Here is a 17640-nt window from a genome sequence, read left to right as displayed (position 1 = left end):
TGCCACTGACCCAACATGAGCCTCACTGTCCTGACCCCTTCTTGCCTCTGCCTTCCTCCACCCAGGCTTCTTAGCCTGTCCCTGGCTGAGGCATGGCCTCTCCAAGCCCACCTGGTCAAGACCACAACCACAGGATGATGTGAGAAGCAGAGTCGCTGCCCTGGCAACTTGGAGCTAGATCTGCTCTTTCTCCCGCCACTTCGCCCCTCCCTCCTATCCCAGCTGCAACCCAAAGTTTGCAGTCCCCAGAAAGCCCTGCTAATCTGTTTCCATGCCTGTGCAGGCCCCTCCCACCCTTTAACCTCCAGGTTGACCCAGGTTCCACTTAGGAATTATTTGCTTCAGGACAAGGCCCCGAAGTCCTGCGTCATGCTCACTGTTCCCACCACACTGGGCAGAACCTGTCACAGCACTTACCAAAAGATGTCAAGACTACTCTGCCAGTCTGCGTCCCCAAGGAGGCTGTCAGCTCATTAAAGACATCAACTCCATTCTTCAGCTCACAGCCTCAGAACACTGAGCAGTTTTGCTCACAAAGTGTCTTATTGCATATAACCTGTTAAACTGATGAAAGCCCAACAGCATGTGTTCAGCAACACAGACTCCAACAGCCATTTATAAATATTTATTAAATAGTGATTAACTTCACGCTTTAAGACATATGAACACTTGGGCAGGCCAAAACCAGTTAAGAGCTTTCCTGCACTGCTGGAGGAGTGCACCCCAACAGTGTTCCCCAGAGCCACGTGACCCCACAGGCCCTTCCCCATGTGCACACTGGGCGGAGCAGGAGTGTGCTCAGCAGCAACATTCACAATGGCTCCAAACTGAGAATCCTACTAATGCTGGTGTGGATGGAAACCTGCACACCACATGGGGGCAGTGAGGAGGAGCTCTACACACAGCAACACCACCTCTTCTTCATCAATTTCAGAAACAGGCTGAGCTAACCTTAGATGGAAACAGTGGTGACCTTTGGGGACAGTGAAGGTGGTGGGTGCTGTCCGGGGAGCAGGCGGTACCACGAGAAGCAGCCTCTGGTGGTGATGGGAATGGTGAACTGATGAATTCCATGTAAACATTACTTGGGTTGGCCCGTAAGACTCCTGCACCTGACCAGGAACAAATCACACCACCAGAGTTCAGAACCAAGAAAAGTGAACCTCTGAGGCCAAGGGAATGCTGACAGCAGAGGTACCCTGCGAGACAATGCAACTGATACAGAAGCTGTCTGCGCCACAGCAGGAACAGGAAGAGAGCCTCTGCAAAAGGAACAAACCAAGTGCACCAATGGCACCCTTTTTGTTATGATGGTTCTAAACACTGGCATCCAAATGGGCCAGCTACTGCCCAGCCTGAGTTTAGCCACTCCCTTTACTAAATTCTGAGAAGCTAAACTCAATATAAAATCTGTCCTATAAAACTAGAAGCTATTACTCGTAATATTCCAAAATAAATTTATTTTATAGTATTCCTTATCTAACCAAAAAATCTGCTACCTTTTAGTAAAAGTGGAACAGATAGATTCTTTAAAATATCAAAAATTTATATCCTGTTGTTTTTAAAAAGATAAAAACCCCAAACTTGAGTGCCCTACAATGACTCAACTCCGTACTTTTACGTCATCCAGGTTTTGGCACATCTGGTGCTATGGAAGTGAGTTTTAACCAAAACCCAACAGCATTCCTGAGACATGTATTTTGAGAAGAACATATAAATAAAGATTAATATTAATAGCTTTTAAAGCCTTCAAGAAAGAACAAAAATATCTAAAACTGCATAGGTAGAACAAACTATGGGCCACAGTGTAGGAAAGGCAGGAGTAAACCCAGCACCTTAAGATGTAAACATTTTTTTTGAGACGGTAGTCTCTCCACGTTACCCAGATTGGTCTCAAACTCATAAGCTCACAGCTATCTTCCACCTCAGCTCTCTGAGTAGTGGGACTACAGGCATGAGCTCCTGAGCCCAGCTCTAGACCTCCACCTAGAGTAAAACAGCAGAACACTGTGCTAACCACAGGCCTGGTGTCACCCAGATCCCCCAACGGCTGGCGGTGGTCCCTGAGGTCACAAGCAACAAATGAGACTCATCGCCTTTCCAGAAGCTTCTCAGAAGCTGACTCCGATGCCATCACCTTCAAGGCACCAGTCCAAATGCTCATTAATCTGCGACTCCAGAACTTCATCCTGACAAACTGGACAGCTGACCAACTGGCTCTGACTACAGCAGCTGCTGGAACTCTGACTTGCAACTGCGGGGAGTGAACTACTCTTCACATCACTGCCACCACTCTGTATTTGCTCTTTCTTGATAAAAAAGTTGTCAAGAACGGTTTTGTCTTCCAGCCTGGGCCGTTTGCTTGGGGATCTCTCTTGGGACCCACCCCCACCCTGGGCTGCAGCTGCAGATGCTGATGTCTTTGCTCTGGAGGAATTTCTCAGGGGCATCTTAGAAGCTGGAACCCTTCTCTGAGAGCGAGAAGAGACAGAGCGTTTAGTGATGTCGCCAATGGTCCCACTTGCTGTTGGAGATCCACTGCCACTTCTGAAAGCCTTCTGGTTGGCAACTGAGACCCTGGGAAAGTAGCTGCTCAGGATGCTTTGGTGACTGGTACTGGTACTGACAACAGGGGAGACCAGATGAGATGATTTTTTACTTAAACCATTCTGTTCAAATTTCACCTCAATGCTGGAATCAGACCTTAGGGTGTTTGCTGAATGGCCTTGATTAAAAACATCTTTGGTCTCATTGACGGCATGCGAGGTAATGGCTTTCTCAGGCACAGGTGAACTGCTTGTCTTTCCAAGAACATAGCCTTTCCCACTGAAAGGGACCAACGGCTGTGCCTCACCTCTCCTGGTCTTATCTGTAAAGAAAACACAGATTTTTCTCAACATTAATGCAGTACTAAACACCAAACTAATGGATGAGTCTCAAAATAAAGAAATATTTCATTCCAACTTAGTACCATGTAGTAATAATTACCTACTCATGGGAAAAGAATAATCCAGAGCTCTGCTATCGAGAAAACAAAGAGGATAAACAAACTTTTCTTTAAAGAACCCCATCATGCTACAGAATAACAACCGAGGAACACTCACCTTGAAAAGAACTTGGTTTCCTCTCTGTTGGGCTCCAGAAGGGAAGGCATGCTACCTTGTATGTTTCCTTCCAATCAGAGGAGGAGACACCGGCCCTCACACAAACCCTTCCACAGCTTGTCCTCCTAGGTAATTTCCCAAGGGAAGGAGCCTAACTTCAGCAAGAGCTTTCAGAACAGGGCATGTCTTCAGGGTGAAGTACAGCCAACACGTCAGGTTCCTTTCCCATCCTCTCCAAGGATCACACCCACGTCAGAAGTGACCTGACAGAACCCAACTGACCACAGGGGTGTGATCAGGACTTAACTTTGACAATCTTTTTGCTTTCTGTTTCCTAACAACTCAGTGCTGACTCAAGACAGGAAAAAAGACTCTACCCTCCAGCATCGTCAGTGGACACTATTCTACTTTCACTCACTTCCATGTAGAGCAAAGCATGTTTTCCTACCACCATTTCTTGGACAGCGGGAGTTTCCCCTCAGTGCATACTTGAAAGCTTCTCCAAGAGAAACAACCCTGGCTTATCGTGTACAGGCCTGTGGGCTGCAGTGTGGGGCAGAGGGGGTTTCATAAAAGTACCTGCATTCTCCACGGCTGGCGCTGGCTGCTTTCCTGGCTTTGCCTTGCCTTTGCCTTTTTTTGAGTAGTTCTCTGGCTCCTTGATCTTGATGTAGGTGCCTCCACAGGTTTTCTGGTGCTCGGCCCACCAGAAGTCACGAGCAGAGGGTGCCCTGTTGGTCGCGCGTCTGACATAGCCAAAATATGGCTGTCTGTGCTGACAGGGCCCATTGCAGCGCCACCAGTGTCGCCGATATTCATCTACCTCATCGTGGAAGGTGTGGTACACCTAGGCAGAGAGCACTGTCACCACTCAGAAAGCCAACTGGTAATTTCAAGGAAATTCCTATAGAAGCAGTCTTTCTTTTTTCTTTTAACTTTCCTTTCCCCAGAGATTTTTGAGAAGTTCTATTTTTGAAAAGACAAGCTCCTATATTTAGTTTCTTTTCAAAAGTCCATCTTAGGGCAGAGCACTTGCTTAACACATGTGAGGTACTGGGTTAAATCCTTTGCACCACATAAAAATAAATAAATATGTTGTCCACCTACAATTTTTTTTTTTTTTTGGTACAGGGGATGGAACTCAGAGCCACATCCCCAGCCCTTATTTGTATTTTATTTAGAGACAGGTCTCACTGAGTTGCTTAGTGCCTCCCTTTTGCTGAGGCTGGCTTTGAACTCATGATCCTCCTGCCTCAACCTCCAGAACTGCTGGGATTACAGGCAGGTACTATCACACCCAGCCAAAAAATATTTTTAAAAGTCTATTTTAATGGGAAACAGCAGGGCTGGGGATGTGGCTCAAGCGGTAGTGCGCTTGCCTGGCATGCGTGCGGCCCGGGTTCGATCCTCAGCACCACATACAAACAAAGATGTTGTGTCCGCCGATAATTAAAAAATAAATATTAAAAAATTCTCTCACTCTCTTTAAAAAAAAATGGGAAACAGCAGTTAATTTAATGCTTTCTGAACTAAAAGATTAATCTGACATTAGAAAAAAAGTTTTGGAAAAAACCAAAACCACAAAAACACCTCTACAAAAACTAATGTTTCAGAAACCATCTATACACACTTGTCACATGTGCACAGAGACGAGTAAAAACCATCCAGTATGCAGAGGAAGGAAGCAGAACAAAGACCAGGGAGGCCTGACACACTGACCTTACCATTGCTCAGGCCAGGCCTATGCTCTTCATCTGTGCCTTCTTGTGATCCTCTCTCCTCCCCATGATACAACAGCAAGGTGTTGCCATGACCCCCACTGGCACGTGAGTGATGAGGCAGAGAAGAATCAGGCAGGCACACAGATAAGCATGGGATAGCCAGGCAGGATCTGAACCCAGGCGTCTGACCCTACCTCCTACAAAACTGTGCAGAGATGAGACTCAAAAGGGGCACAGAAGTGGCCGAATACAGGATGGACTCAGGGAAGAGACTGTTATGAGGAATAAAGTCAAGATCCTCAGAGAAGAGGTCCTGCAGCCTCACTGACTGCCTAAATGGTTACAGCAGGTAGTCAGAGGCCATGGTCACTCTACTGTGTGGGCCTATACAAGCCCATCAGCTACTGCAGGCCCCCTGTCCACTGCTGAAATCCTCAGAGATACCACTTACTTCTACCTCGTTCTCTCTTTTTAATTAAATCCCAGGAGTTATTGAATAAAAAAACCACTAAAAGTATATAGCTTTGTATACCGTTATATTGGCTCCAGTCAGGCTGTTGATACGATGCATATGTTTACAAAACTCTGGACCATGTCCTTCCCGGTCTTTATCATTATTTGTGACAAACAAATAGGCATGTATCATTTCATGCAAGAGAGTCTGAAATGGAAAACAATTAATTTGTCATAGCACCTCCGAAAATAAAAATGCATTTTCTTACTCTAACTGAGGTCTTAACTTCTTACGTACAAACTCACAGAACTTTCATATGTTCCCAAAGGTCTGCCTGTCCTTTTAAAGTACATACCAAAATCCTGAAGAAAAGATCCATGAATTCAACTACATGAAAACCTTTAAAATTCTGATAGGAAGTATAAATGACCTAAAAACATTTTTAAAAATGCTCAATCTCATTTATAAAAAGAGAAGTGCAAATTCATACTACATTAGGATGCTATTTCTTGCTTCAAGATTGGTGAAACTCCTCTCGACTGTTGGTGGAGCTCAGGGAAAATAAACACTTCTGTATACTGCTGACGAAGTGCAGAATGGTACAACCCCAAAGGGAGGGATCTGATGGTACCGGGCAAAACCACAAGTGCGTTTGGCCTTTACATACCAGCAATACCTAAACCAGCAGGAATGGCTCTGTTGGGGCGCCACTCAGCACTGTGTACAAAGGCAGAAGATCAGACATGATTCAGGAGTGCAGAAGTGGCAGCCTGGCTGAGTACACAGCCACAAGAGGGAGTTCTGTGCAACATGAAGAGAGTGGGGAAGATCCAGCAAAGGATCTGGAGAAGATTAGAGTGCATTGTTCTAGCAGAAAAGACCGAGCACAGCAGGGTGCACACAGCATTCTCACACTTTGTAAGATAGAAAAGGGGAATAAAAGACACAAACAGTTGTAAAACAGAAAAATGAGACAATAAGAAACTAAAAATAGTAGGTGGACAGTTAAGGATAGAGAAGGACAGGCATAGACAAGATTTCTCTATATGTAGCTTGTTTTATGATTTCAAATCAAGTAAAATTTTAAGACAAACAGTAAAAGCTATTGCTCACTCCTCACCAAGAGAGCAGTTTATGTGCAAAATTACAAATGCACTTAAAAGTTGCTGGAGCTTTTTGTTCAAAAGCATGAATTTTCCATAATCCTCAATTTTTTTTAATAAAAAAGATTTTCCAGGACTGAGGATTTATCTTGCCTTGCATAAGTGGGGCCCTGGGTTCAATCTCAAGCACAGCAAAAAAGAAAAAGACAAAGAAAGAAGATGGAAGAATTCCTAACAGAAGAACAAGACTGGCATTAATGAATCTTAGTCTTTTTTTAAAATACTTTTTTTCTTTAGTTGTTGATGGGCCTTTATTTATATGTGGTGCTGAGAATTCAACCCAGTGCCTCACACATGCTAGGCAAGTGCTAGGCAAGCGCTCTATCACTGAGCTACAACCCCTGCATGGTCATTATGAATATACCCCCTTATAGTTATCAACTGTACTTCTTAAAAGAGGAACGGTATTTTTCAAGTAAATGCCACTCTATTCAGAAGACTCAAACTCAAAAAAGCCACACAACATTTCAAAAGTTTCTCAATATTCTAAAGTAATGATAAATACCCACACTCACAAAAGAGAAATTTTGAGATGTCCAATTCAACTCACATCTTGAGGGGGACCCATGGCACTTCTGAACACCTCTACCTTCATGTTGAGGCCAGGTTCAAGCTCTGGACAGCACACCTGTTTCATTTACTGCCCAATCTGGTTCACGGCCCCTGCTTCTAGTCCAGACACTGCCACACATTTTCTGCCGCCTTTGTTCACATCATTCCCACTCCTCCTGCCAAGAGTAAGCTTCTCTTTTGTCTCTATTTGTCAAAAAGTTCAGCTGGTCCTTTAGGGCTCAACTGGCAGGAGCAATAGCTAAGGGCAACAGTGATAGGCAGAGTAGCATCAGGGACAGAGGTTCAGGGTCAGGGAAACTGGAGCCTAAAGCAAGGATCTGTCCTTTAGTAGGCATGAGAGCTGGACAGGCTGCAATCTGCTTCTCATTCCTAAAGGGGTGGGTGCTAATTTTGCAGGGCTGTGGCAACTGCTACCAAGGAGCTCCTCAAATGCGGCATGCAAAAAGTGGTGGGAGTGGCAAGTGGTCATATTGAACTTCATATTTATGAGCCTTTTCTTGACCCCCATTTGCTATAGTTAACTACACTCAGCACAAACCAGAGTCTCCCTCCCATCCTTGCCTGGTCTGACACTGAGACTTCCTGCCCATGGCAATGCTCACCCATGCCGTCACAACACACTTCCTCTCCTCTCATCCACTGCTGACAGGCACCCAGCAGCGACTTCGCGAGGGCGCCTGGAGGGGTGACTTGTTATTCGTGTTCAACTTCTTTTTTTTTTTTTAATTTCAGTTGTACTTTTTCTACTTATTCATCGAGTCACTAAGAGCAGGTGGTTAATGTCTGCAACTGTGATTGTAGACTTATTTATTTAGCTTCTGCCAATTTATGCTCCACACACTTCAAAGTTATGTTATCACTTTTAGAGTCATTATGTATTTTTGTCTAATGTTATTCTGTTATAAAATGTCCCATATTTTTCCTAGTAAATTTTATTTCCTTGAAATTTTTGGTCTAATATAGCCATGGTAGCTTGCTTTCTTTTCTTTTTTGTACCAGGGATTGAACCCAGGGGTACTCAACCTCTGAGCTACATCTCCAGCCCTATTTTTTATTTTAAAACGGTCTCACTAACTTACTGAGGCTGGCCTCAAACTTGAGATCCTCTTGTCTCAGCCTCCTGAGCTGCTGGGATTAGAGGTATGCACCACCATACCCAGCTAGCCAATGGTAGCTTTATATTGTTAACTGTTGGAATGACACGAAGCTTCTCCTTTCCTCTAAATTTAACATGTACATGCCCTTTCTGAAAGCATATTGTTTCTAATCTAGTACATCACAGTGTCTCAACAGGAGCACTAAAGCCACTGACATGCAGTGTAACTGATGCGGCACTCATGGCCATTTCTCATGTCACGTGAGCTGGCTTCTTCATTCCTTTTCTTTTTCATTAACCAAATATTTTTATCATATCATTTTATATTTAGTAGCTATTTACATGTCTTTAAACTGTGGTATAAAAATGTAAAATTTGCCATTTAACCACTATTATGTGTATAAGAACAGTCATTTTGTGAAACCTGTTATCTTTTTATTGTCCTTAAAAATCCCATGGCAGCCAGGTGCAGCAGCAGACACCTGAATCCCAGCAGCTTGGGAGGCTGAGGCAGGAGAATCTCCAGTTCAAAGCCAGCCTCAGCAACCGTGAGGCACTAGCGACTCAGGGAGACCCTGTCTCTAAATTAAAGTACAAAACAGGGCTGGGGATGTGGTGGAGTGCCCGAGTTCAAGCCTCGGTACCACACACACACAAAAATCCATCCCCCACAAGTCCAAGGATGTTTTAATCTATTTCCCATCCCATGCAGACAACCTCTAGCATCCCTGTGTTGTTTGTACAGATTTTTCAAGCGGCAACTGGGGGAGGACAAATCATACTAGGTGCATCCTGGGAAATTTCAGGCATTTACTAAACCCAACCTAAAGTAAACTTGAGAGTTGTTTCTGGTCCACTGTGTCACAAGGAATAACCACTACTCCACATATGAATGTGCCCCCAGGCCAGTAGTGTGGCCAGCTCAGCCAGGTATTACTAGAGGGTAGTAGCATGATGGTCAAACAGGAGAACCAACAAGAAGAACTGAATCTTGTTATTCTCTGCTTCTAAATATATAATTTAATCTCTCTAACCCCTAATTTTCTTTTATGTAAAAACAAAGATAACGCACATTGAACATAAACTGGGCTGTTGTAAAGATCAAGTGGGATAAGACATCTGACAACCTTACTTAACTATGAAGCACTATAAAAATATTTCAAATTATTTGCTCCAAAATTTATGAGTTTGCACTGAGCAAAGAGTAATTTTTTCACAGCAGACTAAACCTATGATAAATACTGTAAATTAAGAAATTAAGAATCAGCTTATGTAAAGAATACCTCTACAAGATCCTTTCTTGGTCTCAGCTTTAAAAGGGGTTCACTGAGACGGATGGAGCACATTCCACCCCTCCCTTCATAGCTGCAAATCCCAGCACACCTGGAAAGCAATCACCACAACACAGTTACATTTACCAAACACACAAAAGAAAGGGGAAGAGCTGGAAGGGCAAACCTTACCACCATGGGCAGTTCACACTAAGAGAACCTACTGCAGAGGGCTTTCTTGATTATGCACACTCTTAGGAGCTAAATCTTGATGGTCAGTCAGTGGGCAGTAGTGGCTGCCCTCACCTTAACCCACAGCAATGCTAAAATTGTGGGGAAGGCGGTGGTACAGAGTGGGTTGGTGGAGTGGGTTGGGGCAGGGTGGACTGGGGTCAGGGGGTCCAAGCCGAAGGCCCCTGGGATCCGTGGCGGGGTGGGGGGAGGGCGCTGGGGTCGGGGCGTCCATTCTGAAGGCCCCTAGGACCTGCGTGTGTGTGTGTGGGGGGGGGCGCTGGAGTTGGGGCGTCCATCCCCAGGGTCCCTGGGACCCGCATGTGTAGGGGGGTGGCGCTGGGGTCGGGGCATCCATCCTGAAGGCCCCTGTGGAGGTAGAGGGGCGCTGGGGTCAGGGCGTTCATCCCAAAGGCCCCTGGGACCCGCGTGTGTGTGGGGCTGGGGTCGGGGCGTCCATCCCGAATGCCCCTGGGACCCGCGTGAGGGGGGCGCTGAGGTCGGGGCGTCCATCCCGAAGGCCCTTAGGATCGCATATATTGGGGGGCGCTGGGGTCGGGGCATCTATCCCGAGGGTCCCTGGGACCCGCGTGTGTAGGGGAGGTCGCTGGGGTCGGGGCGTCCTCCCCAAGGCCCCTGAGTCCGCCATCCCGGGTATCAGGGCGGCCGGCCCCAGGCCTCCCCCGCGCGGCGGGGAGTCAACGACAGCCCCGAGGGCCGTTCGCGACGGCGCGGACACTCACAGCGTCATGCGCACGCTCCACTTGACCTCCACAGCCTCCAGCCGGCCCCAGAAGAAGCGGTCGTTGAACTGCACGAACAGGGCCTGCAGGTCCGGGGTGGGGTCCGCCAGCTCCCAGGACGCGTCCACCAACGACAGCGGCTCCCGGGCCGCTGCGCGCTGCGCGACCCGCGCGTCCCACTCTTCCTGCAGCCGCAGCGCCACCACCAGGTCCTCGTCCATCGCACTGCTTGCCGCCAAGACGCCGTCCGCTCGACGAAGCCGGATCGGACGCGCGCGCGCCGGTCTCGCGAGAACTCAAGGCGGGCCGCGGCGCGAGCGCAGGCCCACAAGGACGCCGGGCCAAGACCTGGGGCTTGGCGACCGAAAGCCGCGCACCGCCGCACGCACGCACGCACGGGATCCCCGGGCTAGGACACAGTAAGACTTTGGGAGGCGCGGTATCGCCCTTACGGCGCACCGGGACCACACGCCACCCGCCACGCCCAACCCCCCCAACTGCTCCCGGCCGCGTCTCGCTTCCGCAATGGCTCGTCCGCGCAGGCGCGCCGTCTGCGCTCGGTCAGCACAGGCGCAGTGTGCATCGCTTGGCTCCCGCGCAGGCGCAATGCGGGGCGCTGGGCTCGGCGCAGGCGCCCTCGGCTCGCCCCCGTCCGCTCTCTTGGCTGCAAGGCTCGGCTCGGGTCGGGTGGGGCCCAGCGGCGGCCAGTGGTGGAGGTTGCGGGTGGTCGACGCGGGAGAGCAGCGACCATGTCGGACAGCGGGGCCAGCCGCCTGCGGCGACAGCTGGAGTCGGGGGGCTTCGAGGCGCGGCTATACGTGAAGCAGTTGTCGCAGCAGTCGGACGGCGACCGCGACCTGCAGGAGCACCGGCAGCGCGTCCAGGCGCTGGCGGAGGAGACGGCGCAGAACCTGAAGCGCAACGTCTACCAGAACTACCGGCAGTTCATCGAGACGGCGCGCGAGATCTCCTACCTGGAGAGCGAGATGTACCAGCTCAGCCACCTGCTGACGGAGCAGAAGAGCAGCCTGGAGAGCATCCCGCTCGCGCTGCTGCCCGCCGCCGCCGCGGGCACCGCCGCCGCGGGCACCGCCGAGGACACGGCGGGCGCGGGGGCCCGGGACCGCCGGCGCGGCCCGACCGGCTTCCTGCCGGGGCCCGCGGGCGCCTCGCGCGAGGGCGCTGGCGAGGAGGGCAAGCAGCGCACGCTCACCACGTTGCTGGAGAAGGTGGAGGGCTGCAGGCACCTGCTGGAGGCGGGGCAGTACCTAGTGTACAACGGGGACCTGGTGGAGTACGAGGCGGACCACATGGCGCAGCTGCAGCGCGTGCACGGCTTTCTTATGAACGACTGTCTGCTGGTGGCCACCTGGCTGCCGCAGCGGCGCGGCATGTACCGCTACAACGCGCTGTACCCGCTGGACGGCCTGGCGGTGGTCAACGTCAAGGACAACCCGCCCATGAAGGATATGTTCAAGCTCCTTATGTTCCCCGAGAGCCGCATATTTCAGGCGGAAAACGCCAAGATCAAGCGCGAGTGGCTGGAAGTGCTGGAGGAGACCAAAAGGGCCCTAGGTGAGAAGAGACGGCGGGAACAGGAGGCGGCTGCTGCCCCGCGAGGGCCACCACAGGCAACTCCCAAGGCTGGCAACCCGTTCGAGGAGGACGACGATGAAGAACCAGCGCTTCCTGAGGTGGAGGAGGAGAAGGTGGACCTCTCAATGGAGTGGATCCAGGAGTTGCCCGAAGACCTGGATGTTTGTATTGCCCAGAGGGACTTTGAGGGCGCAGTGGACCTGCTGGACAAATTGAACCACTATCTGGAAGATAAGCCCAGCCCACCTCCTGTGAAAGAACTCAGGGCCAAGGTGGAGGAGCGGGTGCGACAGTTAACCGAGGTGCTGGTATTTGAGCTTTCCCCAGATCGCTCATTGAGAGGTGGTCCCAAGGCCACTCGAAGGGCAGTTTCTCAGCTGATCCGGCTTGGCCAGTGCACCAAAGCCTGTGAGCTGTTTCTGAGGAACAGGGCAGCAGCGGTGCACACTGCCATACGCCAGCTTCGAATCGAAGGAGCCACTCTGCTCTACATTCACAAGCTGTGCCATGTCTTCTTTACCAGCCTTCTTGAGACAGCGAAGGAGTTTGAGACAGACTTTGCAGGCACTGACAGTGGCTGCTACTCTGCCTTTGTGGTCTGGGCAAGATCAGCCATGGGCATGTTCGTGGATGCTTTCAGCAAGCAGGTGTTTGACAGCAAGGAGAGCCTCTCGACAGCTGCAGAGTGTGTGAAGGTGGCCAAGGAGCACTGCCAGCAGCTCGGGGACATCGGGCTGGACCTCACCTTCATCATCCATGCCCTGCTGGTGAGAGACATCCAGGGGGCCTTACACAGCTACAAGGAGATCATTATCGAAGCCACCAAGCACCGCAACTCTGAGGAGATGTGGAGGAGGATGAACCTGATGACCCCCGAGGCTCTGGGGAAGCTCAAGGAGGAGATGAGAAACTGTGGGGTCAGTAACTTCGAGCAGTACACTGGCGACGACTGCTGGGTGAACTTGAGCTACACGGTGGTGGCCTTCACCAAGCAGACCATGGGCTTCCTAGAGGAGGCGCTAAAGCTGTACTTCCCAGAACTGCACATGGTTCTCCTGGAGAGCCTGGTGGAAGTCATCCTGGTCGCCGTGCAGCATGTGGATTATAGTCTGCGTTGTGAGCAAGATCCAGAGAAGAAGGCATTTATCAGACAGAATGCGTCCTTTCTGTATGAAACAGTCCTCCCCGTGGTGGAGAAGAGGTTTGAAGAAGGTGTGGGGAAACCTGCCAAGCAGCTCCAAGACCTGAGGAGCACATCCAGACTCATCCGGGTGAACCCTGAGAGCACGACTTCCGTGGTCTGAGGATTCTGTTTCGTGATGCTTCAATGTGGCTTGTGTGTCATTTATATTTATGTTAAGTTACATTAACGTATTCCTTATGGTCTCAGTGTGAAAATGAAAGGTACCTCTTAGACTAAATCAAAAGAAGAAAGAAAATATGCTCATTGAAGCACAAATGAGAAAAATACTAGAATTATTAAAATGTATACCATGCTTTCCTTTTAAATTATGGTAATTCCTTAATGAATGTATGTTGCTGTAGTACTTCAGCTTGTCTTTTGAATCAAAACACTCTGTACATTATGCAGCATGGAGAAATGAGGTCTGTAAAGACAGAGTTCAAGGATGTTGGAAGTGTCCCAGTTCACTAGAATGTTAGGTTTCTTAAAGGGTACAGTGCCATATAAAACACCCTGCCTCATGTACTTCTCCCTTTTAAACTGTAATGAACAATTTGGGGGAAAGAAAGGAGTTGGGAAATTAGTTTTAGAGAAAATTTTAGTCACAAGACTTCTTTCTTGGAACTAGCTCATGTGTGGATGTCAGACACTTCCATCCTTACAGGGTACCAGAAGCAGCTTTATAAAAAACATTTGTACATTCCCAAGTTTGTAATTTGAGCTGATTAATTTGAGTTGCTGATTAGCAGCTTTATAATATTTGGCTGGGGAGCATTTACTTGGAAATCTAAAAGACCATGATAAAAAAAATTTTTTCAACACATTTTGGATTGTGTGAAATTCCAGCTGAAGCTTTTTTGTCTTTGTCATATTAAATAAAGTACTAACAACAAAATACACACTGAGGAACCTGGCAGCAGTCAGTGACTTGAGACTTCTCGCTCCTTCAGTGTAGCTTAGAGTGGCTCCGTGTTCAGGCAAATGGAAAAGTTTCCACCAGGATATTTATTTGGCAAGGTAAGGTGGTGCACACTTGTAATTCCAGTGATTTGGGCATCTGAGGCAGGAGGATTCCGAGTTCAAGGTGAGCCTGGGTAATTTAGTGAGACTTATCTTAAAAAATACAACCGGCTGGGGATGGGGTCTGTGGTAAAGCATCTGTGGGTTCAGTCCCCCATACCATACCAAAAGGAAAAAATCTGACAATACAGATTTTTTTTTTTTTCCTTTTGGTACCAGGGATTGAACTCAGGGGCACTCAACCCCTGAGTCACATCCCCAGCCCTGTTTTGTATTTTGTTTAGAGACAGGGTCTCAGGATCTCTGAGTTGCTTAGCACCTCGCTTTTGCTGAGGCTGGCTTTGAATTCTTCCTTTCTCAGCCTCCTGAGCCGATAGGATTACAGGTGTGCACCAGCATGCCTGGCACAGATTTTTTTTTTTTTAAATTCTGTCTTTTGTAACAAAGTAGAGAACAAAGTTGAGATTGGATATGCCCAAAGCACAGGGAAAAGAGACCCTGTGTAACTTCAGAATGATACGCACTGCATTTTCTTGTTTTATTTTTTATTTTTATGGCCTTTGTTTTTTAAAGGCCCTCAGATTCACCCCCTCCCTGCCTTTTAACACAGAGGCACCTAACCACTACATCCCCAGCCCCTTTTATTTTGGGATAGTGACTCACAAAGTTGCTGAGGCTTGCCTTGAACTTGCCACTCTGTCTTAGCCTCCCAAGACACTGGGATTTACAGGTGTGCACCACCACACCCAGCTAAAGGATCTCAGATTATAATGCTTACTTCAGATTGTTTAGTAAAACAAAAAACTAAAGAAATGCTTCTGTGGTGTGTTGATCATATATATACAATACTTCTCTTGTTTTAGAGAAATTGTGTTTGCTGAGACTCATTTTTTTTCCCCCTAGCTTCTAATTGTGATTTTTGTCCCTAAGTCTTGTTTCTCATGCCCAAGATTTCCACAGGTCATTCATCTGGATAAATGGTGGTGTTGAAGCTGAAGATTGTGTGAAACCTAAACATGATCTGAAGAGTGGCTCAGAGCTATAACACTCCTTGACCTAATAGCTCAAAAGCCAAAACAGCACAGTTTTCTTTTTAGCTATCCATATTTAAAAGGCCGGAAAGTAGCAGAGTTACAGATTGTCTCTCATTAGTTTTTTTTTTTTTTCTTTTTTTTTTTTTCACATAACTTGGGATTTTCTAGATAACCATAACTGGATATATCAGCTGAACAGGCAGTTATAATTTCTTTTTTAAACATCACTGGAAACTTGAATTTTATAAAATTTTGTGATTATTATGTGTCATTTAGTTTCTGACATATAGTATAAAACATACTATATAAATATGTGACACTGGGTCTGTAAAATACTTTTGAAATGGAAATTTATCTTATGGTATGAATTGTGAATGTGTATTCTCATACATAAATGGTTGCTTCTTCATCTGCTTTTTAAAGCTGGAATTTCAGAATTTTCTTTTGCAAAAGTCTGTGTGCTCCTCAATCTGCATTGTAGCTGGAGGAAGTATGCTTCTGTGAATCAACTGGCATGGGAGGTGGACTAAAGCCACTAGGGTGGTAATGCACCTTTGTGCCCAAACAGAACAATTCAGGTTGTATTCCTCAGAGTGCAGCCAGAGAGCCCCTGTTCTTTGGTTTCATTTGATTTCAAAATAAGTTCTAAAAATTGAATGAATTTAGAGATTGTCCAGAAAGATGCACCACTGTGGACTACCATCTCTTGTGTACTTTGAGCATACCTGTCACTGAACCTGGGATCACAGATTGATTGAATTAATTGTTGGGAAAAAGACACCCTTGGAATTAAGTCTCTTTTGATTAAAGCCTCTTTTCATGTAAGTGTTAAAAACTTACTTATTTTTATACAAAACACTATCTATAGTTTAATTATCAGTATATGTATCTTCAACTTGGCATCTTACTGAGGATTGGAAATCTGGAACTTTACATGTAGTATAAAATCCGTATATGCATTTTGCTTGTGATATTAGAAAATCTTAAGTGTTTTATAAAATAAAGCTTAAAAATGTGCCTACACTGGATAAAATTGATAATCCAATGTTATATGTATTTTTCTTTAATTGGGATTTAATATGTTCTTTTAACTATTCTTTGTTGTTTTTATTTTCTATTATTTATGTGGGAGGACCGAAAGCTGTTAGCTAATTTAAATAAACATTCTGCTGTCAAGAGTTGTGAATAAATTGGATCTAAACATTTTAGGATTCCCTTGTGGGAAGTTTCAGATGTACAAAATGTGAATTTACTCTAAAAAGTAAGTTTTATGCTATCTGCACATTCCTGAATGAAGAAAGTGTAACATAGGCTACAAGACGTAGGAACTAAATTATAAGGTTCTACTTTAAAAGTAAAATGCAAGGCAGATGTGGTGGCACACACCAGTAATCCCAGCAACTTGGGGAACTGAGATAGGAGGATGGCAAGTTCAAAGCCAGCCTGCACAACTTACTAAGATCTTGTCTTAAATAAATAGGGCTTGGGATGTAGCTCATGGTACAGTGCTCCTGGCTTCAATATCCAGTACCAGAAAGAAATAAATAATAAAATAATATGCAGACAGTGAGGACACCCACATTTAAAAGAATTGAATGCTATGCTTTGTGATAACTGAGGGTGGAGAGGGCCCTAAAGACTGGAAAAGAAAGTGAGATGCTTAGCTGTGTGCAGGGGGATGCTGAGGAGGCGAGGGGAAGTGTAAGTCTGAGTGGGAAATTCTCATGGGGCCCTGACATTTGAGCTGGTCCTTGGAGAATGAAGGAGAGGTGGACCTGCAAAGTAAAAAGAAGGCCATGCCAGGAGCAAGCCCTTCAACAGTGCGATTGTCCTGCAAAGAGGCTGCTTACTGAGGAGGCTTCCTAGAAGGGTATATCCATGCAGGTGTGGGATTCCAAGCCGGCATCTCTGACAAAGCCTCCAGAAACCCACTCCCAAGAGGTGGTCCTTGGTAAGAGATCCACGTGTCCAGAAACCCCACTCCCAAGAGGAGGTGGCCCTTGGCAAGAGTTCCACGTGTGTTTTCCCTAAAATTGGATTATACTGTGCAAGCAGCTCAGCATCTTGCTTTCATTCACATAACAATTCAGTTTTGTTTTTTGGTACTGGGGATCAAACCCAGGGCCACTTTACCACTGAGCTATATCCCAGCCCTTTTAATTTTTGAGATAGAATCTTGCCAAGTTGCCCAGGTTGGTTTTGAATTTGCCGTCTTCCTGCCTCAGCTTCTGAGCTGCTGGGATAATAGGCATGTGCCACCACGCCTAGCTACAATTCAGTATTTTTTTGGTGAGGTGAGGTGGGGGTACTGGGAAGTGAATCCAGGGGCACTAGCCATTTAGCAACTCAGCCATATCCCCAGTCCTTTTGGTATTTTATTTAGAGACAGGGTCTCACTGAGTTACTTGGGGCCCAGCTAAATTGCTGAGACTGGCTTTGAACTTAAGATCC

The 17640-nt window shown here is 47.1% G+C and overlaps 2 protein-coding genes across 3 annotated transcripts; one reads left to right on the top strand and one right to left on the bottom strand.

Annotated features, from left to right (window-relative positions):
* Positions 1 to 610: 610 nt before the first annotated feature.
* Positions 611 to 10870, bottom strand: Sprtn (SprT-like N-terminal domain). 2 transcript variants are annotated; one of them, XM_027948023.2, is made up of 5 exons: positions 10357 to 10869; positions 9395 to 9494; positions 5358 to 5486; positions 3684 to 3951; positions 611 to 2869 (listed from the first exon to the last, which is right to left on the bottom strand). In XM_027948023.2, the coding sequence occupies exons 1-5, from the start codon at positions 10575 to 10577 to the stop codon at positions 2112 to 2114; spliced, it is 1476 nt and encodes a 491-aa protein (XP_027803824.1). In that variant the 5' UTR covers positions 10578 to 10869; the 3' UTR covers positions 611 to 2111. The 2 variants fall into 2 exon arrangements, with proteins under 2 accessions (XP_027803824.1, XP_071475924.1); XM_071619823.1 differs by having other exon boundaries at positions 2616 to 2856; positions 10357 to 10870.
* Positions 10863 to 16367, top strand: Exoc8 (exocyst complex component 8). The gene has a single exon (XM_027948022.2). The coding sequence runs from the start codon at positions 11106 to 11108 to the stop codon at positions 13254 to 13256; it is 2151 nt and encodes a 716-aa protein (XP_027803823.1). The 5' UTR covers positions 10863 to 11105; the 3' UTR covers positions 13257 to 16367.
* The last annotated feature ends 1273 nt before the right edge of the window (positions 16368 to 17640 follow it).

Source organism: Marmota flaviventris, chromosome 12 (genome assembly GCF_047511675.1).
Source record: "Marmota flaviventris isolate mMarFla1 chromosome 12, mMarFla1.hap1, whole genome shotgun sequence".
NCBI lineage: Eukaryota > Metazoa > Chordata > Mammalia > Rodentia > Sciuridae > Marmota > Marmota flaviventris.
Note: the sequence above shows the minus strand (reverse complement) of the source record. Positions and strands in the feature narration are given on the sequence as shown.

Coding starts and splice junctions, on each gene's coding strand:
- Sprtn (XM_027948023.2), bottom strand. CDS start 10,577: ATGGACGAGGACCTGGTGGTGGCGCTGCGGCTGCAGGAAGAGTGGGAC. Junction 5,487..9,394: donor CAAGAAAGGATCTTGTAGAG/GTATTCTTTACA, acceptor TTTCCATTTCAG/ACTCTCTTGCATGAAATGAT. Junction 2,870..3,683: donor GCCAGCCGTGGAGAATGCAG/GTACTTTTATGA, acceptor TTTTCTTTACAG/ATAAGACCAGGAGAGGTGAG.
- Exoc8 (XM_027948022.2), top strand. CDS start 11,106: ATGTCGGACAGCGGGGCCAGCCGCCTGCGGCGACAGCTGGAGTCGGGG.